The 27,525-nt window shown below is 48.6% G+C and overlaps 3 protein-coding genes across 4 annotated transcripts; 1 reads left to right on the plus strand and 2 right to left on the minus strand.

Moving 5' to 3' along the window:
* The first annotated feature begins 13 nt into the window (after positions 1–13).
* LOC136768416 (single-pass membrane and coiled-coil domain-containing protein 3) lies at positions 14–2,355 on the plus strand. Of its 2 annotated transcripts, none has more exons than XM_066722625.1 (3): positions 14–103; positions 1,122–1,186; positions 1,471–2,355. In XM_066722625.1, exon 3 carries the CDS (start codon positions 1,487–1,489, stop codon positions 2,147–2,149), a length of 663 nt encoding a protein of 220 aa, XP_066578722.1. In that variant the 5' UTR covers positions 14–103; positions 1,122–1,186; positions 1,471–1,486; the 3' UTR covers positions 2,150–2,355. The 2 variants fall into 2 exon arrangements, with proteins under 2 accessions (XP_066578722.1, XP_066578723.1); XM_066722626.1 differs by having other exon boundaries at positions 1,125–1,186.
* A 134-nt stretch (positions 2,356–2,489) lies between these two features.
* Positions 2,490–13,813, minus strand: LOC136768435 (calpain-5). The gene is made up of 12 exons (XM_066722653.1): positions 13,649–13,813; positions 12,634–12,765; positions 12,299–12,510; positions 11,849–12,041; positions 7,385–7,581; positions 6,774–6,851; positions 6,145–6,352; positions 5,801–5,923; positions 5,095–5,291; positions 4,831–4,949; positions 3,959–4,095; positions 2,490–3,631 (listed from the first exon to the last, which is right to left on the minus strand). Exons 1-12 carry the CDS (start codon positions 13,811–13,813, stop codon positions 3,455–3,457), a joined length of 1,938 nt encoding a protein of 645 aa, XP_066578750.1. The 3' UTR covers positions 2,490–3,454.
* A 5,927-nt stretch (positions 13,814–19,740) lies between these two features.
* On the minus strand, positions 19,741–27,264 carry LOC136768399 (caspase-14). The gene is made up of 9 exons (XM_066722586.1): positions 27,033–27,264; positions 24,337–24,618; positions 23,822–23,896; positions 22,728–22,777; positions 22,012–22,167; positions 21,566–21,800; positions 20,958–21,086; positions 20,659–20,768; positions 19,741–20,479 (listed from the first exon to the last, which is right to left on the minus strand). Exons 2-9 carry the CDS (start codon positions 24,614–24,616, stop codon positions 20,339–20,341), a joined length of 1,176 nt encoding a protein of 391 aa, XP_066578683.1. The 5' UTR covers positions 24,617–24,618; positions 27,033–27,264; the 3' UTR covers positions 19,741–20,338.
* Between the last annotated feature and the right edge of the window lie 261 nt (positions 27,265–27,525).

Raw genomic sequence — 27,525 nt, forward strand, 5'->3', positions numbered from 1 at the left:
GGCTGACAGCGAGTCATGTGACTTCCAGGAACCCCGGCAGCTGCGGCGGCGGCTCAGACAGCAGAGAGACCGGGGCGCCGGAGAGACACTGAGGCAGAGCTCGGTAAGTAGCGACCCTGCTCTCGATGGCTGCTTTAATGGCATTAATGGGGGGGATCTGATCTGAGCGCCACTGTTTTGCGCCGTGCTTTTACACCACGTGGACATACACACCTGGTGGAATCAATCACCCGATCAATTAATCAATCAGCCAGTCAGTCTCCGGATTGCTTACATGTCTGGCTTGATTTTAAAGCAGTGAGTCGAGTAGATTTTTTTTTTCTTCATTCTACCTTGCTCGAAATATTTTAAGAATTAAAGCTGTAATTGACCACTTTTAAGTACAGTTTTGCTTTGTTGTTGGTGGTGGTGGTTTTTTGTTGTCTGTGCGCTATCAGAAAATGTAGTTTTGTGCAGCGGCAATGATCTACTTCCATGGAAATGATTTTGCCTACATTAATAATAATAATAATATGAAGTAGTTTACTTTTAGAGAATTTGGCTTATACAAACTTATTTTTTGTATTTTTGCCCAAAAGTCGTTTTCAAAGTAAGTATGTCCATTCTGTTAGCTAAACTCTATACTAATAATTGCAATGTCATTTAATTTGTCCTTAATGGATTTTTTTATTAAGGGGTCTTACAGTATATTTGGCATGTAAAATAAGCCTGCAGATATACAACCTGTGTAGGACACAGCCGGTAGAAGCGTGAGAGAGTCAATATCAGCAGCCATTGGCCTGTTAATGGGGAACCTTTATACAGGGGCAAACAAGTACAATATGCTCAGAAGGGGAAATTTGCTTCAGCTGATCTGGGCTGCTGAACGCCTGGCTCGGGGAATTCCGGCAGGCAGTGCAAGATACTAAATAAAAACACTGAAAGATAGCGTGACAGGATGAGACAGCCAGAGTTCAGACCAAATTCATTACTGACGGGTTTCCGCCCCAATCCCCAGACCCCTCCCTGTCTCAGTTTGTTTACTCTCTCTCGTTCTATGTTTGTCTCACGCTCACCATTCTCTCTCTCTCTCTCTCTCTCTCTCTCTCTCTCTCTCTCTCTCTCTCTCTCTATTTGAACAGCAGACCACACAAGTGCAGAAGGACAGCTGACCAACTGACCAAATCGCTTGCAGTGATTCAGTCAGGTACATGGATACACACACTCACACACATATCCACCCAGCCCCACACGATCACTCACTCTCACACACACACACACACACACACACACACACTCCCCCACACGATCACACACACGGGTAATTAATCAAGGGCTCAACACACCTGTTGTTTTTGGCTCACTGTGGGGAGAAGAGACACAGGTCCTGCCTCTCAGGAACCCCTCCACACACACTCACCCCTTCAGACAAATTATTTCCCCATCACGTCCATTCAGATTATTTAATTATCATAATTATTTTCTATCCAGCCGAGTCAGCGCCACCATGTCCTGGACCGACATCCTCTACCCCGAGAATGAGCGCAAGAGGGAGGAGGTGTACCGGCTGAGCCAGCAGTTCCTGGAGGGCCTGAGGAGCGCCTTCAGGGTCACCAACCGGCTGCTGAAGGCGCTCAACGCCAGGATGGGCTGCAGCCTGGAGCCCCTCGAGCTGGACGAGAAGGCCACGGTCAAGGACAACTGCCGGGCCCTGGTGGACTGCATCCGGCGGGTCCAGCGCGAGGTGGAGCCGGTGGAACGGGCCCTGCGGGAGCGGCTGGAGCCAGCCGTGTACGAGCGCCTGCTCTGCACCACCACGCCCATCTCGGAGAAGATCCGCACCCTGGAGACCAGCAGCAAGGCCACCCTGGAAGTGCTGCAGGGCAAGGCGTGCCTCATGCTGACCGCGTGCATCATGGATGGCCGCATCCTGACGCGCATGGTGGCAGTACTGGGCAAGGTGGGGACCTGCATGCTGGCCAACGTCGCCGTGGGCCTCATAGGGCTCGGCGTGGACGTGCTGATCAGCGCCATCCTGGGGGCCGTGGAGAAGAGAAACCTGGACCTGGTGCTCCAGGAGTACCGGGCTCTGATCGAGGACTTCCGGCCCGCCAACGAGAAGTACCAGGACGACCTCACCTACGTCGTCTATAAGATCGAGCAGGACTGAATCGGCGAACAAAGTCCCAGAACAAACGGGAAACGGATGCCAAGCTAGTGGAGCGCGGCTTCAATTCGAACCCGTTGACCCATTTCCTCATACGGAGATGTCCACGAATTAAGACTTTGTGTCACTGGTTGCCAAAGTGTCCTGGCGTTGACAAGTGAGATGACATTATCATAACTAAATAAAACTGTTTCACCTAAAGTAGAAAATACGAGTGGAGGATCATTGTGATTTTAGTTTTCTTATTTTTCTAAGCGATTTCTCTGGTCACTAATGTGGCGCTTATTTAATCCAATAAGAGTGTCGTTTGTTCAGAGTTTTGTGTCAGTGCTCTGTCCTGTATTCTTGGTGTCCATCCATTCACAAGAATGTTGTTTTTGGCAGTATTCACAGAATTTACTTACTTTACCTACTTAACCTACCTACTCTATTTACCTTTACCCACTTAACCTTCTTTCCCCCGCTTACTGACTATGTCTGCAAATTCCACCAAGAATATCTACATTCACACATCAATTGATTAATAAAAAATTAACCTTACCATTTTTAATTCTCAAGACACCTGTTTCAAAGAACGAAGAAAAACAAACTGACAAATCAATCAATCACATTTATTCTAACGACCACCTGTGTGACTAATCGGGATCGCACAGGGGTGGGACAGAGCTCAATTGAAACGTTTAGCTCTCCGTACATTCTCAGCTGGGGTTGTCAATTAAACCTGTGTGACCTGTGCTCCAATCACAAACCGGTTGTATGGCATGGGAGGCTGTGATTGGCTCTTTGACTTTGTCCTGCTGCATTTCCGTGTTTCTTGGAGGAGTTCGTATGGAAAAGTGGCCTCGCCCCACGTAAACATCACTGCAGTCGGTCTGTTTGTGGGAGAGTTCATGAGCCTTATGCCATTTTCTGTCCAGACTCTTACTCCAGTGCAGGTTGATGACAGAGAGAACGAACCGCTCCGTTATAAGGGTTTAATTCGCTGGAGGGGACAAGACCACTAGACACAGAAGCGGCCCCGGAGCCACGCTGCTCGGCCCCCAGCTCTCCACTGTGCTGGAATGGGAGGGCGCAATGTGCGGTTCAGGCCAGCAGAGGGGGCTGCTGGACTTCAAGCCTGTAGTGTGTAGAGTAGTGTACTGTGCTGTACTGCAGTGTATTGTACTGTACTATAATCCCATAGTTGTTCCTTGCTGTTCCAGTAGCTCCGTCCTTCTCACACCTGATCCAGTCAGATCTTGGGCCCTCAGCGCTGGGCTGGGCTGGGCTGGGTGGCTGCAGGGTGCGTCCGTGTCCACCGGGGGCAGCTCACAGGTCGGTCAGACACTCGCTAGAGGAGGTCTCGATGTAGACACGCCCCCTGGCTCGGTGCTGCGATTGGCCGTCCAGCAGGTCCATCACCCGGCTGCGCCCTTTCTCCTGGTCCCAGGCCGGCACGCGGACACAGCCCAGCAAGGAGTCCGTCAGCCGCCCTCGTGCCCACACCTGAGACGCATACACACACATGTAGGTGGCAAATACAGAATATAAACATATACACAAATTACTTTGTATGTAGTGGAGCACACACATATACACACAGAAACACACACAATACAATTTATATGTGGAAACAACTGGGTCATTGATGCACAAACATGAAGACACACACACACACACACACACAGGGACACAGACAGACACTGAGACACACATACAGACAACTGCCATGTAACATTGGACACACACACACACACACTGTACACGTAGGAGTAGACGTGCGCTCTGTGTCAGTGTGTGTGTGTGTGCGCGTGCACGCCACAGGGCCACCACCTCCACGCTGATGTGCCTCTCAGGGTCCCTCCTATAGAAGATGGCTCTGAGGTTGAACTCCGGGGCACTGGCGGCCCTGAACACGCGAGACCTCACCACACTGCCCTCACAGCGCAGCACGGCAAACACGTCAGGGGCTGCAGGGCAGGGAGGCACAGAGAGAGAGAGAGAGAGATAGAGAGATAGAGAGATGCACTTTATTCTACAATGTGAAAAACATTTACGAGCACAATTTTTCCCCAAAATAGCAGATCGCTATAAGAGACCTGCCAGACTCCGAGAAAGTGCCAGTCCTTCTGGGAGAGGAGACCAGCTGCATATTACTGGCAGCCCAGTATCCAGCTGCCTGCCACAGCCTGAGGGACACAGTTGACACTCAGTCCACTCACACAGGGGACATGCCTGGACACAGGCAATGACACCTATGCTACACCCAATTATTATTATCAGCATTCATTTTATGTTTCTCTGAATTATTGTTTAATTTTACTAATTTAAATTAATCGGTTAATTGTTTGCCATACACATGTATGTATGGAAATGTACATGTTTTGAAACTTTGTTCTGTCACCATTGGTTTGGCAATACTTATTTCTGGTCATGCCAATAAAGCACCTTGAATTTGAATCTGAGAATGAGAGAGAGAGAGAGAGAGAGAGGGAGATGGAGAGAGATGGGGAGAGAGAGACGGGGAGGAAGATGGGGAGAGGGAGAGTTTGAACGTCTAACACCTGTATGTCTCAAATGCTTTAGCAACTCTGGAGCCAATAGAGATAGTCTGAATATGAAAGAGAGGGAGAGAGAGAGTGGAGGGAGAGAGAGAGAGAGAGAGAGAGAGAGAGAGAGAGAGAGAGAGAGAGAGAGACACTCACCCTTGCACTTGGGCACTCCAAGTCCATTGGCACGGCGCAGGTTCACTGTGGTAACACGGCAGGCGGGGGTCACACAGCAACACCACACTGAGGAGGGGGGCAGCTCGTCCTTCAGCTCCCTGTGAGACAGAGAGAGACACAGAGAGAAAATAATGGATGGCTGTGTGGAATAAAAGTGATTGAGGGACACCATGTCAGATACACACAGGGGGAGAGACGGACTAAAAGAGGCACAGAGACCCAAGCAGACACACACAGACACACCGGAGGTTGGCATGGGTCTCGGTGAAGAGGCGCAGCAGGAAGCGGCCCGTGCCCCCGGGGTTAAAGGTCGTGGGGACGATGACGTGGCGGCCCTGGCTGAGCTCGGCCCGCAGGAACACGCTGCGCGAGTCCATGTACACTGAGCTGATGGCCTGCTCACACACGCTGCGCACCCTGCACTGCCTGTTCATCTCCACCTGGGGGAGACAGAGATAGAGAGAGAGACTGAGACACAGTGAGACGCACAGAGAGACACAGGGACACAGAGAGAGAGACACACACTGAGACACAGACAGAGACACAGAGAGACGCACAGAGAGATGCAGGGACACAGAGAGAGAGACAGACAGAGAGACAGAGAGAGGCGCACAGAGACACACAGGTACAGAGAGAGAGACAGACACAGAAAGAGAGACAGAGAGAGATGCACAGAGAGTCGCAGGGACACAGAGAGACACACACAATGAGACACAGAGAGACACAGAGAGAGATGCGCAGAGAGACACAGGGACACAGAGAGAGAGACGCACAATGAGACACAGAGAGAGAGACAAACAATGAGACACAGAGAGAGAGACACACACAGAGATGGAGAGACAGACACAAAAAGAGAGACAGTGAGACACATAGAGAGATGCGTAGAGAGAGACAGATGAACAGAGAGACACACAAAGATCCACAGAACCCCCCCCTCCCTCCCTCTCACCTTCAGCACTTCAAACCCTATGGGCAGGTTCTCCCCTGCTCCCTCTCTCCTCTGCGCTCGCTTGTCCTCCTGCTGGAGACAAATCAGCACCTCGTCCCCCTCTCTCTGGACATCAAACATGAACTGAGGAGAGAGAGAGAGAGAGAGAGAGAGAGAGAGATGGAGGGAGTTATTACAGTTAGCTACTGTATCTCACACTCTCCCTTGTCTGTGTGTCACTCTCCCCAGATTCTTCCTCCCTCTCCTTCCTCCTGTTCCCTCTTCCCTCCCTCCTCCCTGCCCCACCCTCCCCTTCTCCCTGCCCTCTCCCTCTCCTCTCTCCCCTCCCCCCAGGCTTTGTTTACCTGGGGGTTGTTCAGGAAGGTGTCCCGGTTGTTGATGCAGCCCCCGCAGCGCCCGCCCTGGTCCCCTCCCCCTCCCTGGCTCTCCTCCGCCCACTCCCCGTAGCTGCGGGCCTCCCTCCAGCTGGGCCGTGGGCACAGCAGTGCCCTCCCCATGCGCCGGCACACCACCACGTCCGTGAAGAACCGGCAGAAGTCATCAAACTCCATCCTGAGGGGGGACGGGGAGGGAGAGTGGAGGAGGCGGCGAGTGGGGTAGGAGGTGGAGGAGAGTCGGGGAGTGGGAGTGCGGGGGAGAGGGCAGAAGAGGATGGAGGGAAGGAAGAGGAGGAGGAACAGAGAGGAGGGAAAGGAGAGAAGGAGATGAAGAGAGTGGGAAGGTAAGAAGGGAGTGAGGCAGGAGGGGCAAGGGAGAGGGGACAGGGAGGGAGAGTCTGTACACATGACTTTAACCATCGTTAAAAATTCACCGCTCAGTTTTACCAAGAGGACAGCATACAGCTAGGATACAGAGAGAGACGATGATAACAACAGCAATAGTGTCTGAACTCATGGAGCTCCACACTGCCTCGCAAAGCAGGAGCGCTGGGAGGAAGAGGAGGAAGAGGAGGAGGAAGCGAAGGAGCCGTTACCAGAACTCTCCGTCGTCCCTCACAGTGACGCCCATCTTTTCCCGCTCGCTCCGGCTCACCTGCTGCCACTCGGGGGACCTGCAGGGTGCACCAGACATACAGAGATTAATAGAGGTCTGGTACACACACACACACACTGTTATTACATGGTAAACACACACTGTCATTACAGGGCTAATACACAGATGGATGTTATTACAGGGCTAATATTTTACAGAAATAGTACCACTGTTGCACACTGTCATTAAAGGGCAAACACACACTGTCACTTAGGGGGCTAATGCTCACACTGTCATTAAAGGGCAAACACACACTGTCATTACAGGGCTAATACACACTGTTGGTTAGTGGGCTAATGTACACACTGGCATTACAGGGCAAACCCACACATGTTGGTTTAGGGGGATAATGCACACACTGTCATTAAAGGGCAAATACACACTGTCGAATAGCAGGCTAATACACAAACTCATTATAGGGTTAATACATCAGTATACAGCATAGTCTCTATTACTGTATATAGCCCAGTCTCTATTATGGTATATAGCCTGTCTATAATACAATATACAGCCCAGACTCTATTAGAGTATACAGCCCAGTCAGTGTCTCACCCGTGTCCCCAGGCGCCGTTCCAGTCGGCTGTGCCCCAGGGGTTCCTCATGCGGATCATGTGGAGGCGGGGGGGCAGGTTGAGGAGGCCCAGCCCCCCCCGGCCTAGACGCACCCGCCGCAGCGCCGTCACTCCGTACGCGTGGCCCCGCACCAGCCCACAGGGCAGCACGGACTCCACACTCTCACCCTCGCCAGGCTGGGGCACAGACAGACAGACAGACCAAGAGAGATAGAGGACGGAGACAGGAAAGAGGGGAGAGAGGGTGCAAGGGAAAGGAGCGGATGAAGGGGGAGTGGGGAAGTGAGAGAGGGATGGGAGAGGTGAAGGAGTGGAGAAACAGGGAGATCAGTACAGAGATTTATAGTGACTGACCAGACCAAAGCTGTCCTTTCTGAAATCATTTTTTAAAGACTGACAGAGACACAAAAAGAAGCACAGAGAAGCACAGAGACGCACAGAGATGCACAGAGAAGCACAGAGACACACAGAGACGCACAGAGACGCACAGAGACACACACAGATGCACAGAGAAACACAGAGACACACACAGATGCACAGAGACACACAGAGACATACAGAGACACACAGAGACACACACAGATGCACAGAGAAGCACAGAGACCCACAGAGACCCACAGAGATCCACAGAGAAGCACAGAGACACACACAGATGCACAGAGAAGCACAGAGACACACACAGATGCACAGAGAAGCACAGAGACACACACAGATGCACAGAGAAGCATAGAGACACACAGAGACCCACAGAGACACACAGAGACACACAGAGACACACAGAGACGCACAGAGAAGCACAGAGAAGCACAGACACACACAGAGAAGCACAGAGACACACACAGATGCACAGAGAAACACAGAGACACACACAGATGGACAGAGACACACAGAGACATACAGAGACACACAGAGACACACACAGATGCACAGAGAAGCACAGAGACACACACAGATGCACAGAGAAACACAGAGACACACACAGATGCACAGAGAAGCACAGAGACACACACAGATACACAGAGAAACACAGAGACACACACAGATGCACAGAGACCCACAGAGACGCACAGAGAAGCACAGAGACACACACAGATGCACAGAGAAGCACAGAGACACACACAGATGCACAGAGAAGCATAGAGACACACAGAGACCCACAGAGACACACAGAGACAAACACAGACACACAGAGAAGCACAGAGAAGCACAGAGACACACAGAGACGCACAGAGACGCATACAGACACACAGAGACACACCGAGACACACAGAGACGCACAGAGAAGCCCAGAGACACACCGAGACACACAGAGACGCACAGAGAAGCACAGAGAAGCACAGACACACACAGAGAAGCACAGAGACACACACAGATGCACAGAGAAGCACAGAGACACACACAGATGCACAGAGAAGCACAGAGACACACACAGACACACAGAGAAGCACAGAGACACACAGAGACACACAGAGACACACACAGATGCACAGAGAAGCACAGAGACCCACAGAGACCCACAGAGACGCACAGAGAAGCACAGAGACACACACAGACACACAGAGAAGCACAGAGACACACAGAGACACACACAGATGCACAGAGAAGCACAGAGACCCACAGAGACCCACAGAGACGCACAGAGAAGCACAGAGACACACACAGATGCACAGAGACACACAGAGACACACACAGATGCACAGAGAAGCATAGAGACACACATAGACCCACAGAGACACACAGAGACAAACACAGACACACAGAGAAGCACAGAGAAGCACAGAGAAGCACAGACACACACAGAGAAGCACAGAGACACACACAGATGCACAGAGAAACACAGAGACACACACAGATGCACAGAGACACACAGAGACATACAGAGACACACAGAGACACACACAGATGCACAGAGAAGCACAGAGACCCACAGAGACCCACAGAGACGCACAGAGAGGCACAGAGACGCACAGAGAAGCACAGAGACCCACAGAGACACACAGAGACACACAGAGACACACACAGACACACAGAGAAGCACAGAGACACACAGAGACACACACAGATGCATAGAGAAGCACAGAGACACACAGAGAAGCACAGAGACGCACAGAATCACACAGAGACGCACAGAGAAGCACAGAGAAGCACAGACACACACAGAGAAGCACAGAGACACACACAGATGCACACAGATGCACAGAGACACACAGAGACACACACAGATGCACAGAGAAGCACAGAGACCCACAGAGACCCACAGAGACGCACAGAGAAGCACAGAGACACACACAGACACACAGAGAAGCACAGAGACACACAGAGACACACACAGATGCACAGAGAAGCACAGAGACCCACAGAGACCCACAGAGACGCACAGAGAAGCACAGAGACACACACAGATGCACAGAGAAGCACAGAGACACACACAGATGCACAGAGAAGCATAGAGACACACATAGACCCACAGAGACACACAGAGACAATCACAGACACACAGAGAAGCACAGAGAAGCACAGAGAAGCACAGACACACACAGAGAAGCACAGAGACACACACAGATGCACAGAGAAACACAGAGACACACACAGATGCACAGAGACACACAGAGACATACAGAGACACACAGAGACACACACAGATGCACAGAGAAGCACAGAGACCCACAGAGACCCACAGAGATGCACAGAGAAGCACAGAGACACACACAGTTGCACAGAGAAGCATAGAGACACACAGAGACCCACAGAGACACACAGAGACAAACACAGACACACAGAGAAGCACAGAGACACACACAGATGCACAGAGAAGCATAGAGACACACAGAGACCCACAGAGACACACAGAGACAAACACAGACACACAGAGAAGCACAGAGACACACAGAGACGCACAGAGAGGCACAGAGACGCACAGAGAAGCACAGAGACCCACAGAGACACACAGAGACACACACAGACACACAGAGAAGCACAGAGACACACAGAGACACACACAGATGCATAGAGAAGCACAGAGACACACAGAGAAGCACAGAGACGCACAGAATCACACAGAGACGCACAGAGAAGCACAGAGAAGCACAGACACACACAGAGAAGCACAGAGACACACACAGATGCACAGAGATGCACAGAGACACACAGAGACACACACAGATGCACAGAGACACACAGAGACACACACAGATGCACAGAGAAGCATAGAGACACACAGAGACCCACAGAGACACACAGAGACACACACAGATGCATAGAGCAGCACAGAGACACACAGAGACACACAGAGAAGCACAGAGACACACAGAGACACACACAGATGCATAGAGTAGCACAGAGACACACAGAGAAGCACAGAGACGCACAGAATCACACAGAGACGCACAGAGAAGCACAGAGAAGCACAGACACACACAGAGAAGCACAGAGACACACACAGATGCACACAGATGCACAGAGACACACAGAGACACACACAGATGCACAGAGAAGCACAGAGACCCACAGAGACCCACAGAGACGCACAGAGAAGCACAGAGACACACACAGACACACAGAGAAGCACAGAGACACACAGAGACACACACAGATGCACAGAGAAGCACAGAGACCCACAGAGACCCACAGAGACGCACAGAGAAGCACAGAGACACACACAGACACACAGAGAAGCACAGAGACACACAGAGACACACACAGATGCATAGAGCAGCACAGAGACACACAGAGACACACACAGATGCACAGAGAAGCACAGAGACACACACAGATGCACAGAGAAGCATAGAGACACACAGAGACGCACAGAGAGGCACAGAGAGGCACAGAGAAGCACAGAGACCCACAGAGACACACAGAGACACACACAGACACACACAGACGCACAGAGACACACAGAGACACACAGAGACACACACAGACACACAGACGCACAGAGACACACAGAGACGCACAGAAACACACACAGACACACAGAGACGCACAGAAACACACAGAGACACACACAGACGCACAGAGACACACAGAGACACACAGAGACACACAGAGACACACACAGATGCATAGAGAAGCACAGAGACACACAGAGAAGCACAGAGACGCACAGAAACACACAGAGACACACACAGATGCACAGAGAAGCACAGAGACACACAGAGACACACAGAGACGCACAGAGACACACAGAGACAAACACAGACACACAGAGAAGCACAGAGACGCACAGAAACACACAGAGACACACACAGATGCACAGAGAAGCACAGAGACACACAGAGACGCACAGAGACACACAGAGACAAACACAGACACACAGAGAAGCACAGAGACGCACAGAAACACACAGAGACACACACAGACGCACAGAGAAGCACAGAGACACACAGAGACACACAGAAACTGATGCACAGAGCCTGATAGAGAGGGACAGAGAGACTCTGACCCGGATGGAGCAGGTGATGAGGGCGCGGTGGCTGTGGGCCCGGCTCAGCGTGGTGAACAGGGCCCGGCGCAGGGGGGGCTGCCGTGCCAGGCCGGCCCGGTCCAGCACGAGCGGCTCCGACACCCCCCCCGTGAAGTCAACCAGGGCCTCCGCCGTGTTCCCCCCTTCCAGCGCCTCATAGCAGCCGTTCAGCCTGAGAGTGAGGGAGGTGAGCGGTGAGGGGGTCAAGTGGGAGGTGAGAGGTTGGGGGGGGTCAGAGGTCAATACTAGAGTCAGTGTGTCAGTATCAGTTATCAATGATTACATTTTTTTCTAAGAGAAGAGAGGAGACAGGGGAGAGGAGATGGACAGGATACGAGAGAGCAGACGTGGGACAGGCGACAGGAGGAGACAGGAGAAGGGAGAAGGGATAATGGAGAAGGGAGAGATCTCAGGACTCGGGGGGCTCACTTAGCATAGGCCTTCTCCAGGAGGGCACTCCAGAACTCGCGGGGGTGGGTGGAGCGGCAGAAGAGCAGCTGCCCGTCCGGCCCAACGGGCAGCCGGTCGTCCACCACCACGTCCGTCCACTGGCCGAGCCGCCAGAACCGGAAGTGGAAGATCCCAGCGTACAGGTCCGGGCGCTTTGGGTGCCAGTCCTGCTCCCTGTGGCCTGGGATCACCTGCCAGGGGGGGCACTGTCAACGTAGCTCTCCCTCCCCTTCTCTTCATCTCCCTCTCCCCACCTCACCCCCTTTCTCTCTACACCTCCTCCTCTTCTCCCTCCCTCCCTCCGACCTCTGTACCTTCTTCCACAGCGACGGCTCAGTGGCCAGGCAGGAAGTGGCCGCCACCATCCAGCAGTTACCCAGACTGCCCTGGTGCAGGTCGCGCGAGCTGATGCCATCCACGAACAGACGGGGGTCCTTACACAGGTCCTGAGGAAGTAGGAGAGAGGGATGAAATGAAAGACTAGAGAATGGGCCCGGGGCCAAAACATCAATGCCATGTGTGTGCAGTGTGTACTGTGTGTGTGTGTGTGTCTGTGTGTGTGCGTCTGTGTACTATGTGTGTGTGTGTGCAGTCAGCTGGGCAGTTACAGACTGTATCTGAGCACAGTCACTTGACACCAAGAGTCAAGTGTCACGCACTAATCGACAGCTTAATACACACACACACATAAATACACATAGACACTCACACATGCACACACACTGACACACACTTACACACACTTACACACACTCACTATACCACACACTTAAACACACTGAAATACACACACACACACACACACACTGCCACGCACACACACACACACATGCACACGCACAAATACACACACACTGACACTGACACACACTTACACACACACACTCACTATACCACACACTTAAACACACTGACACACACTTACACACACTCTCACTATACCACACACTTAAACACACACTCACACTCCCTGTCATCTTTCTCTCCCTCTCTCCATCTTTCCCTCCATCACACTTTCTCTCTCCCTCCCGTCAGTGTGTTATTCCTGTCCATGCTCCTAAAGTAAACAGTGCGGTCAGTAATAGCTCGCACACGCGCCACACTTCTGCCCGTGTCAGCTGAGGCACGGCCAACTGCAGGGCTGGAATTAGGCCCCCCTATCTTTAACTAGCCTTTAATTAACCTCGCTGAGGTGGGGCGGCTTTAATTGTGTGTGGTGTGTGTGTGTCAAGCAGCGTGTGTTTGTCTGTCATGGGATGTCTGTCTTTGTCTGTCTCCCCTTTTGCCTGTGAGTGTGTCTGTGTGTCAGTTTGTCAAGGCCACCCCTACCCTGGGTCGCTTCCAGGTGAGACCGGGGGGCGGAGCACGGCGGTAGAACAGCGATTCGGCAGAGGGAGGGAAGAGCGGGTCCTGGAACAGCGTCCCCCTGTGCAGGCAGCGCTGCTTCAGCCTGTGGTAACACTGGCCCTTAAACACCCGCACGCGCTCTGGCATACTGGAGAGAGAGGGAGGAAGAGTGTGAGAGAGAGAGAGTGAGTGGGAGAGAGAGGGAGAGGAAATGGGAGTGGGAAAGAAGGAGAGGAAGAGAGGGAAGGATAGGGAGAATGTGAGGAAGAAGGGGAGAGAGAGAGGAAAATAGGGAAGGACGGGAGGGAGAGAGAGGGGGAGGTATGTAGAGAGACAATGAGTGAATCACTAGACACTATGGTACTTTAACACTGCACTGAGTAACAGAGAGAGAGGGAGGGAGAGAGAGCACCAGATGAAGAAGCAAAGAGAAAGGGAGACAGAAAAATTGTAAAAGAGAATGAGAGAATAAGAGAGAGTGAGGAGGGGGTGGGGGGACAGTGAGACGAGTGTGCCTGGCAGTCCGATATAGAACACCCAGGACTGGCAACAGACGCCAGTGCTGGAAAAGGGTCAGTTAGGGGTGAGGGTAGGGGTTTAGGGGGGTCTCCTATCTGCCTCCTGTCTAGTCAGCTCATTTTCTAATTAGCAGCCTCACCACTAACGAGGGGATGGGCTTTCTGACTATTGGTCTCGGTCTGTTAACCCATTTAAGGGCAGCAGGGTCTCCAGCCCTGGTCTTGCAGAGACACAGGCCAGTCCAGCAGGGACTCAGCCCTGGTCCTGCCGAGACACAGTCACTCTGACACAGTGGACCCTGTAAGCTGTGGGCCGCCAGACTCACCTCTGTGTCCTGGGCTCGGGGGGGCCCGACTGGGGTCTGTCCCGGCCGGCTCCTGAGCGGCTCTGCGGGTTCTGTGTGCTCCTGTGTGTTGTACAGTCAATGCAGTCCACCGTTATGAGGTTCACTCTGGGACCCCCCACCAACCCCCACAGATCTCTGCCCCAGGAGTCCCAAAATGGCCCAACTTGAATCTGTTGCTTCCTGTGCATCTATGTCAGTGTGTGTATTAGTGGTGTGTGTTTTTCAGTGTGTGTGTGTGTCAGTGTGTGTGTGTGTGTGGGTGTGTGTCAGTGTGTGTGTGTGTGTGTGTGTGAGAGAATGTGTGCTTGGTGGTGCGTTCTCTCTGCTGAGTCAGTCTACCTCAGCTCTCATCTCCTATCACTGTAACTTCATCCTGAAAGACAGACAATAGACTCCACACCCAATCACACACACACACACATACACTCCAGACTTTTACGCTCCCTAACACACAGACAAACATACACTAAAACACAGGCCAAACTGCCCCCCATCTGACACCAAGACTAACACACTATGACACACGTGCTCTCACTCACACACACACACACTAATAAAACAGTGATACACAGGCTGCATAACACACTGCCCAACACACAGACACAGGGGACACACTACACCCACTTCAGCACTGACTCAACCACACTGCTACACACAGACTTAAAGGAAGCGTTACAACGCACTCAGAGACACAGGCTGACACCAGTCCACTGTGTACACACACACACATATAACCAGACACAGACACCCACACACACAGACACAAACTTTAGATCGCTTTAACACAAACACACACACACACTAACCAGCACTCTCTCCCAGGTGGAAGAACTTGGGTCTCCTCTTTCCTTCTGTCTCTTCCACACTCTGTCGCTCCGTCTCTCCTCCCTCCCCTACCACCCCCACCCCCTCCTCCCAGAAAGAAATACTACTGAGCCGTCCTGGGCTGATAGTTACGAGATCCTCATGCCGGCGCTAGTGAGTGTGTGTGTGTGTGTGTGTGCGTGTGTGTCCACTCCCTCTCGCTCAACATCGTCACGCTAGAGAAGACTCCATTTTGTCACTGCTACTCCAACCTCCTTTACTCCCTACTTACTGTTAGTACATGTCTGTCCTGCTTACTCCTGTTTAACCTCTGGTGTCAGGATATTCTGACTGACAAGCTGCCTCCTCCCTCTCTACCCCTCTCTCTCTCTCTCCCTCTCTCTGACAGATCTCCTGTCGTGCTGCATGTGTCACTGACACCCGAGTCCCCCAGGGAAGGAAAATAAATAAATAAATAAATAAATAATCACCTCCCTCGCTCTTAACCCTCTCAGCGCCTGACCACTGTGCAACTCCCAGACACAGTCCACTCACACAGCCCAGTCACTGTAGCCCCATTCCAGTCCAGTCTACTCACACAGCCCAGTCACTATAGTCCAGTCCAGTCCAGTCCACTCACACAGCCCAGTCCAATCCAGTGACACAGCCCAGTCACTATAGTCCAGTCCAGTCCAGTCACACAGCCCTGTCACTATAGCCCCAGTCCAGTCCACTCACACAGCGCAGTCACTATAGTTCAGTCCAGTCCACTCACACAGCCCAGTCACTATAGTCCAGTCCAGTCCACTCACACAGCCCAGTCACTATATACCCAGTCCAGTCCAGTCCACTGACACAGCCCAGTCACTATAGTCCGGGCCTTGTGCTATAGTCCACACAGCTCCAGTCCGGGCCCTGTACTACAGTCCGCACAGCTCCAGTCCGGGCCCTGTATAATAGTCCACACAGCTCCAGTCCGGGCCCTGTACTATAGTCCACACAGCTCCAGTCCGGGCCCTGTACTATAGACCACACAGCTCCAGTCCGGGCCCTGTACTATAGTCCACACAGCTCCAGTCCAGGCCCTATGCTATAGTCCACACAACTCCAGTCTGGGCCCTATGCTATAGTCCACACAGCTCCAGTCCGGGCCCTGTACTATAGTCCACACAGCTCCAGTCCGGGCCCTGTACTATAGTCCACACAACTCCAGTCTGGGCCCTATGCTATAGTCCAAACAGCTCCAGTCCGGGCCCTGTACTATAGTCCACACAGCTCCAGTCCGGGCCCTGTACTATAGTCCACACAGCTCCAGTCCGGGCCCTGTACTATAGTCCACACAACTCCAGTCTGGGCCCTATGCTATAGTCCACACAGCTCCAGTCCGGGCCCTGTACTATAGTCCACACAGCTTCAGTCCAGGCCCTGTATAATAGACCACACAGCTCCAGTCCGGGCCCTGTGCTATAGTCCACACAGCTCCAGTCCGGGCCCTGTACTACAGTCCACACAGCTCCTGTCTGGGCCCTGTACTACAGTCCACACACACACACCCGACAGACTTCCTTCTCAGCTCACACAGGCATCTGCAAATAAGCCACATGAAAAATGAAATAACAGATTTAATTGTTTTTATCATACCATATTAAAAAAGGACACGGTGTCTTTCATGACAACTTGAACAAGGCAGAACACTGGGGGGCAGGGGTTTGTGGGGTATTGGGTCAGGCCATTGTGCCCAGTCTCTCACCCCCAACACACACAACAGTCCCCCCTGAGCACGGAGCCCACCCGGCCAGCAGTGCCAGAGTCCAATTCCTCGAACGAGGGAGATAGCAGAGAGATAGCAGAGAGAGAGAGAGATGACTCAAAGAGGGAGACAGCAGAGAGACTTCACACCTGATTCTGCCAGATATTAGCCACCATGTTTTAACCCTCAGAGCCTGAGTTTCAAATTTAACTAACGTCCTGTCATTTAAAACTACAATAACATCAATACTAATATTAATAACAATTATCACCATCTTTAAAAACAAGAACATCTTGTGTGTGTGTATATACAGTATAAATGACTCTAAAACAATCTCTTTAATAATTAATATTTTTATCATCAATCCTGGTCCTGGAGCAGCACCTATCCTGCTGGCTTTTGTTCCAACAGAGCTCTCAATTACTCAATTACACACACACTCACACAGTCATACAGCAGATGCACACACAGACCAAACACATGCACAAACAGGCACACACATATGCGGTGCAGACACAGACAGTCTCACACACACACACACCTCCATTTAAAAAAAAAAGTATCACCAATCAGCCTGGAAGATCTTTTATACTTTTTGTATTATAGCCATTGTATTATAGTGTCCCCTGCTGGTAACTGGATGCATTACTTCATGTACTTCAGTACAAATCAGAATTTATTACCAAACATGTGTAGCGTAAGGTACACTTATAAATTTCAATTAAAGAAGTGAATTTATAGTATCACCTTATCACGAATCCTGGAATCTTGTAGAACTCAATTTCTGTAATAATTGGACGCAGACACCAATTCCAAAGATATAAATTGTCAAATTTATTCAAAACAAAGACTAAATGTAGCACTACACTAATTATACAAAAGGGAAAAACTAATTAAAATTCAACTCTAGATCAACAAATCAAAGACAAATCACTTCCGTGACCAAATCAAAGACCATGGGATCGCGTATGATAACACAAATCGTTAAACAAAAAAGGTTATAAACACATTGACTACAATACCGGTTAGTAAGACGAAGGTGAGTCTCTCATTAGTATTGTTAGTCAGATATTAAATAACTACGCAGGTTAGTATTTAATGTCAGGTAACTTCTCGTTACTGGTTCAGGTGAGAGAGAGAGACTGTCTGCTGTTCCTTATAGTCTGTCAGATCAATAGGTGATTGGTCCCTGAGTTCTTGAGATTGGATTTCGGTTTCAGCCCCCAGTGTCCTATTGGAGGGGGGCTTGATTTATGACTGATGTCAATCCATGCCATCTTTTGGAAATGCCGGTTGGCCTGGCTTCGTAGCTCTATGTCGGGATTTCGGCTCTCATCCACTTCAAAGAGCTTTTATCACCTACAGGCCCCTTTCTCCAGACATCTCATAGCAGAATTCAAAACTATTTGGCCTCTTCTCGGTGCCATCCTCCCCAAAACTGTCACTTTGATGCAAACCAGTTCCAAGCTGATGAGCTAAGGAAATCTGATAACTTTGGGGGGGGGAGAGGTCTTCTTTAGATCAGCGCTTCAGCTCAGAGCCCAAATGCTCTTATCCAAATACACCCAACATAACGCTACACATGCTTGGAGCTTGTACTGTGTATAAAACACACACACAGACACTTGTTTAAGGAGAAAAAGCAATATCAATACAGGACACTTGAAGCATTTTGATATTTTTATTAAATTACTACATTTCTTAGCAGAAGCCCTTATCCTGGGTGATTTACAATATATTATATATAAACAATGCAGCCTCTAGGGCAGGGATGGCAAACTTTTTTTGGCTGGAGAGGCCAAAGCCAGTTTGTTTACATCGCAAAGTGCCAAGGGTTCCAATTAAACATTAGGGATTTATACAAGGGAGATTAAATAGGGGCTAAACAGCAAATTTTTAAAACATACACTCACCTAAAGGATTATTAGGAACACCATACTAATACTGTGTTTGACCCCTTTTCGCCTTCAGAACTGCCTTAATTCTACGTGGCATTGATTCAACAAGGTGCTGAAAGCATTCTTTAGAAATGTTGGCCCATATCGATAGGATAGCATCTTGCAGTTGATGGAGATTTGTGGGATGCACATCCAGGGCACGAAGCTCCCGTTCCACCACATCCCAAAGATGCTCTATTGGGTTGAGATCTGGTGACTGTGGGGGCCAGTTTAGTACAGTGAACTCATTGTCATGTTCAAGAAACCAATTTGAAATGATTCGACCTTTGTGACATGGTGCATTATCCTGCTGGAAGTAGCCATCAGAGGATGGGAACATGGTGGTCATAAAGGGATGGACATGGTCAGAAACAATGCTCAGGTAGGCCGTGGCATTTAAACGATGCCCAATTGGCACTAAGGGGCCTAAAGTGTGCCATGAAAACATCCCCCACACCATTACACCACCACCACCAGCCTGCACAGTGGTAACAAGGCATGATGGATCCATGTTCTCATTCTGTTTACGCCAAATTCTGACTCTACCATCTGAATGTCTCAACAGAAATCGAGACTCATCAGACCAGGCAACATTTTTCTAGTCTTCAACTGTCCAATTTTGGTGAGCTTGTGCAAATTGTAGCCTCTTTTTCCTATTTGTAGTGGAGATGAGTGGTACCCGGTGGGGTCTTCTGCTGTTGTAGCCCATCCGCCTCAAGGTTGTACGTGTTGTGGCTTCACAAATGCTTTGCTGCATACCTCGGTGGTAACGAGTGGTTATTTCAGTAATAGTTGCTCTTCTATCAGCTTGAATCAGTCGGCCCATTCTCCTCTGACCTCTAGCATCAACAAGGCATTTTCGCCCACAGGACGGCCGCATACTGGATGTTTTTCCCTTTTCACACCATTCTTTGTAAACCCTAGAAATGGTTGTGCGTGAAAATCCCAGTAACTGAGCAGATTGTGAAATACTCAGACCGGCCCGTCTGGCACCAACAACCATGCCACGCTCAAAATTGCTTAAATCACCTTTCTTTCCCATTCAGACATTCAGTTTGGAGTTCAGGAGATTGTCTTGACCAGGACCACACCCCTAAATGCATTGAAGCAACTGCCATGTGATTGGTTGGTTAGATAATTGCATTAATGAGAAATTGAACAGGTGTTCCTAATAATCCTTTAGGTGAGTGTATAAAGTAATAAGAGATGCCCTGTGGAGACACTGTCAGCTGGTGGCTCTGGCCCTGTCCAGGTCCTCATTATAGACAGCGCTACCCCGCAGTGTCCTCTGTGCGCTGAACACCACAGTGGCCGATCTACAGCTGCCTCTTCAGGAAGAGCGCATGGGTCAGGGTGGACTCCATGTTCAGGACAATCTTGACCTTCTGACTGATAGTGCTTCCATCAGGCTGGGTCTTCTGGACAGGAAAGTCCTGCTGGACCAGATTCTGGTTCACCTGCAACACAGAAGAGGGCTCTTCATATCTGGTGTCTCAGTCTCTCAGTGCTTCATTACACCCAGCGCTGGCCAGGCATCCTGGAGGCACCAACCCAGCCACCACTTCCAGGGTCTAACAGCCTCGCTCGACATCGCCTGCATTACTTCACAATGAGAGCTCAGGGCTGCCACACTTACTCTTGTGAACAGGTCCAGCACATGGAACCGGTCATCAGATTGCTTGAAGACTCTCTCCATGTTCACAAACAGCGGGGATCCATCTTTAGGGTCCCGTAAAGACTTGTAACCTGTGTTATTACAACAGCAGGGAAGAGAAGCTGTAAGTGTGGCACAAATATTCCTCTTCTCAGATAAGGTTTAGGGTCTTGAAAGGCCTGAAGGCATTCTGTACTGGACTGTGTCTCTGCAGGACCAGGGCTGGAGACCCTGCTGGACTGGACTGTGTCTCTGCTGGACCAGGGTTAACGATGGCTTACCTGGCAGTGCAGGGTACACAGTGAGGGTGTCGCTGATGATGGGCCGTCTGAACTTGGCCGGTCTGTCCTCCTTGTACTCAGTCTTCATTGCTACATCGTCAGTCTGCATCACACCACTGTCCTGGTTATCTGGTGGAGACACAGACACTGAGAGGCAGCAGGCAACGCCCAGCAGCCAACACTCACCAGTGTCTCCAGTGCGATCCCAGTGGCCCCGCCCCCTTGACGAGGCGATTGGCCAGATTGCCTTCTCCTTTGATCGACCCACCAATTGCAGCCTGAAACGGCACTGGTTCACCCTTATGCAAGTTTAACCCTGAACATGGCTGTGCCGTGGCTGTGCCCAGTGTCCCAGTGCTCTCCTGTTGTTTAACCCCTTCCCTGTGCTGGACTCCATTTTGCCAAGAATAAACCCTCAGACACACAGATCCTGGGGTATTAGGCCATGGGTCAGGGCAGTAACGCACAGGGAAGGCATGTTGAGCCCAGAGGACGCAACTGTCACACTAGGGTACGGCCACAGGGAAACAGCATTAAAGGAGCGGAGAGTCAATGGCAAACGAACCAGGATGCTCTGGTTTTAGAGCACCTGTTTACGTTATACGTACTTCCTCCAGAGGGCTGGATGATGAAGACCTTGGGTTTTCCCTGCAGCTGAGGGCAGTTTTCATCGTTGAAGAGGCTGAAGATTTCACTCAGAGGGACCATCTTCCCATTGCCTCCTTGAATCAGGGCCTCGCCTTCCTTCATCGTCCTGTGGGCCATGAGCACCACGAAGCAGCACTTAACCTCTGGGCCTTCACTGAGGCCGTCTCTGAATTTTTCTATTTCCAGGATGATTCTCTGTTAATGGGAAGGGGGGGGGTTAATTTCTGTGCTGCATTATTGTCTGTGTGTGTGTGTGTGTCTGTGTGTGTGTGTGTGTGTGTGTATAGGGGGTCCCCCCTGCCTGACCCCCTGTGTCCACTGGGCTCAGGCTGACCACCACACTGTACTGGAAGAAGCTACTACTGACAATGGATAGATGATTGATGGTGTATAGAGACATTGTTACCTCTCCGGACAGTTTTTTTTTTTTTTGGCAGTTGAAGTTGTATCGTTTCTCCAGGAGGTCGGTTATGATCTGCAGGTTCTTTTGAGCACTAAGTCTGTGAGACATCTGACACAGAATGAAAGCTTCCCGCCTTCCATTAATGTCATAGACGAAGCCCTGAAACACAAGGAGAGCAAAGGGTTTGTTCTCATGAGAAGGATTAACAGGAGACCTCCGATTGGTCAGAGTAGATATACCTTGCAGATCCTCCTCTTTCAGCACCCTCACCCCCTAGCGGTGGGATGACCTGACTTGTTTCTGATGCCCTGATATACTGACTGAACTGGGTCACGATTCTTGAAAATAAGTTGTTGTGACTACTGCAAGTCACCGGGGGTTAGGGTTGCCTACTAAGAAATTAATAATCATAATTATGATTGATTTATTATAGCTGCAAGCACGAGTCATCATTTGGCCTAGCATGCCACAGTAGTAAACAGAAAAACAGCAATATGGGTTAAAAGTATCATATTGATAAGCAATAGTGTAATAGTAACATGTCGCTGACATGTGATTGGTCCACAGCAGCCATATTTGTTATCACAGTGATGTGATTTGAGCCTTCACAGAGGCCCTTGCCATGTGTATGTGCACCAAGTTTCACTTCAAGCCGACAAATGGTTTCAGAGAATGCCCACAAAATGGCGGCCATTCCATGTGACCTGTGTGACACCTACCTCATCATTGTAGCAATCCACCGTCTTCTGGGGTTTTAAGCGAGAGGAACCTGACAAAGACGGCACTGTAAGAAATCAAATCTGGCCAAGGTTCTTCATCTCATTTTAGGCAAAGAATTGGAATTGTGAAGGGAACAGGATTTTCTATCCAACTAGCTAGCAACCTGAAACAGAAGATTATATTGCCTGATTTGGGGATTCACTTGCTTGCATGTAGTGTATTTGAAATGGATTGGGGGGTCATTGAATCGAGATTGTTCTCTACCAGGAACACAAACCCTGGGACAGAAGTCCAGTGTGGAGTCCAGATGCGATGAGGGTCTTACAAGTTACAGGGAGATTTTGGTGTCTGTGTGGAGTGTGTGGGGCTGGTCTTTGTGGAAATACAGTCAACTTTTTTGACCCAGGGACCTGTTTGCCACCCAGATTTTGGCTGGACCCCCACCTACCAAAGGATGGTAGAGAACGGGGGGGTGCTGACAGTAAAAACATGCAAGAGCGGCACGGGGGGGATGCTGATGGTATTTTCGCCGGAGTGCCTGGCGCACCCCCTCGCGGACCCCTTGGGGTTTGGGAAACTCTGGTTTAAGGTGTTAAAGACGAGGGGGGGAACAGGACATGTTTGTGATTTTTTCAGAATGATTGGGAGATAATGCTGGAATTTACTATCAAGGACTTTTTAAAATACTGATTTAAAGAAAAAGTTTTTACAGTGAGGCAGTGTCTCCTCAAACGTCTTTTCAAACTTTCCTTCCATCTTGAACTTAACACGCAATACACACACACACAACACAAACATATCAGACTACACACAACATATGCACACCACATACACACACACAACATGACTGGTAGACTATATCAGGATTATTTTTCATTCCAGCTAAGTGTGTCGGGTACTCCTTAAAAACAACTGAACTGACTCTAGTCCTTTAACACAATCATTTAAAAAGATTCAATTGAGTTTAATTAAATGTCCAATTAAGAGATTTAGCTACTGGGAGAGAACTCCTGGACCAGGACTGGAAACCACAGACTCTATGGTCAGTACATAGTTCACAGTTGGGGTCTGTCCTTCTGTGCGCTGTACTCACCTCTCCCGACTCCTTGTGCTGGGTGGGCTGTGGCACTGGCAGCAGTACTGGACAAAGCAGACCATTTTGCTTCAGCTGGAGGAAAAGGGAACAAAACAAAATAAAATAAAACCGTACAACAGAAACTAGGCCTCAAAGCTCATTGAGAGAGACAGGGTGTGGGGGGCAGAGGGGAGTGAGATGGGGGAGATTATAGCAGCGATTCTTGCTTGGGCACTGGACTGACCTTGACCGATGTTATAAATGGCACCGGTTGGTCTGCACTGCAGGAGATCCACAATCCACAAAACAACAAACAACAACAGACGCAACATGCAACATATACACACCACATACAGCACACAGACACAACATATAAACACAGTGTGCGTGGTGGACTATATCAGCAGTATTTCTCATTCCAGCAAAGTTTGTCGGGTAGTGGCAGTTGTCTCCTCTGCCCCCCGTACCCACCCACCCTCCAGTAACCCAGACCACTGGTTGGCCACCCCTGATAAAGGGCTGCTCATACACACCTTTCTGGATCTTGGACACGAAGGGCTGCAGCAGAGCGATCATATCGGGGTCCCTTCTGGGGATCAGCTGCATAATCTGCTGCACCGCCTTCACTGAGTCCTCCAGCCCGTAGTGGGAGATGATCAGCTGGGGCATATCTGTCTTGAGAGCGGCCTCCTTCTTCCCCATCCGGATCTTTGTGAGATGAAGCAGACACTTCCTATACTCGTCTTCCTTTAACTCCTCCATAATGTTGCCCAGAGCCAGGAGCCACTTTTTCTGGTCGATGCGCGACGACATTCCTGTACCCGTACGAGTCAGTAAATATTTTATTGATGGCTGACCTGACCAGAGGGGCGGGACTGTATTTGCATGTTAGCTATACATTTAACTCCACATTTAACATTTATATTTAACTTTTACATTTATATTTAGCATTTATATTTATATTTAGCATGTAGATTTAACATTCATATTTAGACAAAATATTTATTTCATAGTTAAATGTTTAGTTTGCAAATCCCATATTTAGGATTTAGCTAAATATTTATTTTATTTTTTCAAAAACAGAGATTTAGTATTTATTGCAATATTTATTGAAAAAAACCCGAAATATTTATAAATGTGGAAAAAAACGGCTTAAGTATTTACTAAATGTGGGAAAAAACACTAGATGTAAGTTAAATCTGACAAAAACACTGACTGACAAAAAGTGTGCGGCCCATAATAAAAACAATAATACTATTATTATCAGAGGTGGAAAGAGTACTGAAAAATCCTACTGAAGCTTTGATGTAATTTTACAGAAGTAGAAGTAAAAATATGGTCTCAAATTAGCACCTTAAGTAACAAATTCAAAACAAAATATATCGTAAACGTGACAAAATGGATGTTGAGATCAAAAATAAAACAATTGAATGCAAAATGTATATAATTGTAAACACAAATAATATCAAAACCAAAACAAAAAAACTTGAAAGCAAATAATTTTAAATCGAGAGCAAAACTCAGATTAATTGATTGATTGATTGATTGATTGATTTCACTCACGCATGCCTGGTGCGCTGCCTGTGGTTACGATGCTGTGATCTTTGATTTCAGCTGGGCTGCTCAGCATTTTTATACATGCCACAGAGCATGATAGGATGTTAATTGCTTAATTGTATCATGCAGTGCATCTGCATTCGTTATGTTCCTCCACTCATTTATTCAGGTTTTTCCTTTAATTTGTCAACCGTCTGTGTGTTATATATATATAATCAGCAACAGTAATTTAGAACAATAATAATAAAAAACAAACTTTTTCAATTCAGTTAAATGTTCGATTTTATTTGTTATTTTTCTTCACACACTTGTCTCCAAATGAATAACCTTTTTTGTCAAAAATAGAAGAATTATTTTAACACTGCCAGCCAGGAAATTAACAATAACAATGTACTATCAGTAAATTAACAATGGCTTATTAAATACACCTTAATGGACTTGAAGTAGTTCAAGTAGATTTACATTAACAGTTTTTCTGTAGTTGTCATCATTGAATTCAAAGGAACATTAAGCTGGTGTATAAGTCGGTATGCACATATCTTAGCAGACATATAGAATTATAAAACAAAGAATCAGTTTAAAAAAGCATGGAACTGAAATATAGCCTATTATGCAACGTTAAAGCGCTTTGAAATGGCTCGGTGTTACAGCCTGCGTACATCAATGCAGAAATTGCGCTTTTCAACACTACAGTGACCTATAATAGAAAATAATTATCATTCATGATCAGACAGGTGACTGATCAAAACATTGATCCAGAGACCTGGGTTTGCAACAAGGTCAAGATTGAATTCCAAAGGAAAGTTAGAAACTTGCTGAGCCCATGAGAAGACAGACCTGCTAGAGCAGGTGCAGATCTGCTAAAACATAAATAGATTTATAACGTATTCATTTTGAGGATTTTACAGCTGAAACGCTGTATAGGTAGCTTATTTAATTCAAACATTTAGTAACATAAGAACGGATAAATACACACACGCAGAGATATTAACTGTATGCTGTCCTTTTGTTTTTGATGATACTTGAATTAATTTTGGTTTGGCGAAGACAAATAAATAAAAAATTCGCGACGCCGTGTTTAAATTCGATATTCGAAATCAAACGCTCGTTTCGATCGATCTTATATTCGGATTAAAAAATGTACAATCCTAATCACTAATACTGCTGAACTGGATGACTGACTTCAGATCTTTGATTAATTGACTGACCAACCGTAACCATCAGCCACACAAATTGGTTGCCCTGTTGAGTGTTGTGGGCGGAATGCTTGAAATCTGAAAGTATTGCTCCTTCATTTATTGGTCTATTTATCAGTCCGTCACCCACAATTTTTCCCCGTACAGCCTACAAAATTTGTACTCTGTGGCGAATGCCTTTTAAAAAGTAGCAAAGCACAGTACTTAACTTAAAACATACTCAAGTAAAAGTCAAATTGTCAAATTTGAAAAATACTCAAAAAAGTATAAGTACGCGAAAAGCTACTCAATTACAGGAACGAGATTATTATACATACATACATGTATACATGCAAATTGCACGGATCACGGCAACGCCATATCCTGAAACAAAATAAACTACAATAGACTATTTCAGTGCTCATTATTGCTGCTATTCAGCCTGTTCAGTTGGAAGTCTAAAGCACAACACTGTATTGTTCATTTCCCGTCCTTACCTGCAATGTGTCCTGTAGCCTCTTTCTGCACCTTTAACAGTCAGTCAAGGGATTGGGCTGTAAATCAGGCTTTAATGCACTTGGTATCCGGCGGCTACAGGTGCCTGTCGTGCGCACAATGTGAGAAGTTTGAAGCGGGTCAATACTGCACCTCTGAGGACTGCGAGCTTCCACTTTCGATTCCGCAGTCTTGGGATTTTTTATGAAAAGTAGTCGGCGGAAACAATCTGCTTCAAACCTGTTTAAATGTATAGAAATAATTGGGATGCAGTGTCAGAGGATTGCTGTTGACGGGGTTCTGCTTTTAACATGAAACACGATCCCAGAAATCACCTCCACCAGATATACCCATATCGATTAGAAATAAACACGTATCATTGTGTTAATATCTATAGTACATTGATTTCTATATAGTAATTCATTTTAAACCATTGTTTGTTTAGCCTGTAATAGAGAAATATCGCGATCGCCCTCTCTATACGGTTATAAAACC

Source organism: Amia ocellicauda, chromosome 14, assembly GCF_036373705.1.
Source record: "Amia ocellicauda isolate fAmiCal2 chromosome 14, fAmiCal2.hap1, whole genome shotgun sequence".
Classification (NCBI taxonomy): Eukaryota; Metazoa; Chordata; class Actinopteri; order Amiiformes; family Amiidae; genus Amia; species Amia ocellicauda.

Coding starts and splice junctions, on each gene's coding strand:
- LOC136768416 (XM_066722625.1), top strand. CDS start 1,487: ATGTCCTGGACCGACATCCTCTACCCCGAGAATGAGCGCAAGAGGGAG.
- LOC136768435 (XM_066722653.1), bottom strand. CDS start 13,813: ATGCCAGAGCGCGTGCGGGTGTTTAAGGGCCAGTGTTACCACAGGCTG. Junction 7,582..11,848: donor TCATCACCTGCTCCATCCGG/GTCAGAGTCTCT, acceptor TCTGTGCCCCAG/CCTGGCGAGGGTGAGAGTGT. Junction 5,292..5,800: donor TAGGGTTTGAAGTGCTGAAG/GTGAGAGGGAGG, acceptor TGTCTCCCCCAG/GTGGAGATGAACAGGCAGTG.
- LOC136768399 (XM_066722586.1), bottom strand. CDS start 24,616: ATGTCGTCGCGCATCGACCAGAAAAAGTGGCTCCTGGCTCTGGGCAAC. Junction 23,897..24,336: donor CGTGTCCAAGATCCAGAAAG/GTGTGTATGAGC, acceptor CTTTTCCTCCAG/CTGAAGCAAAATGGTCTGCT. Junction 21,801..22,011: donor AAAAAAAACTGTCCGGAGAG/GTAACAATGTCT, acceptor TCCCATTAACAG/AGAATCATCCTGGAAATAGA.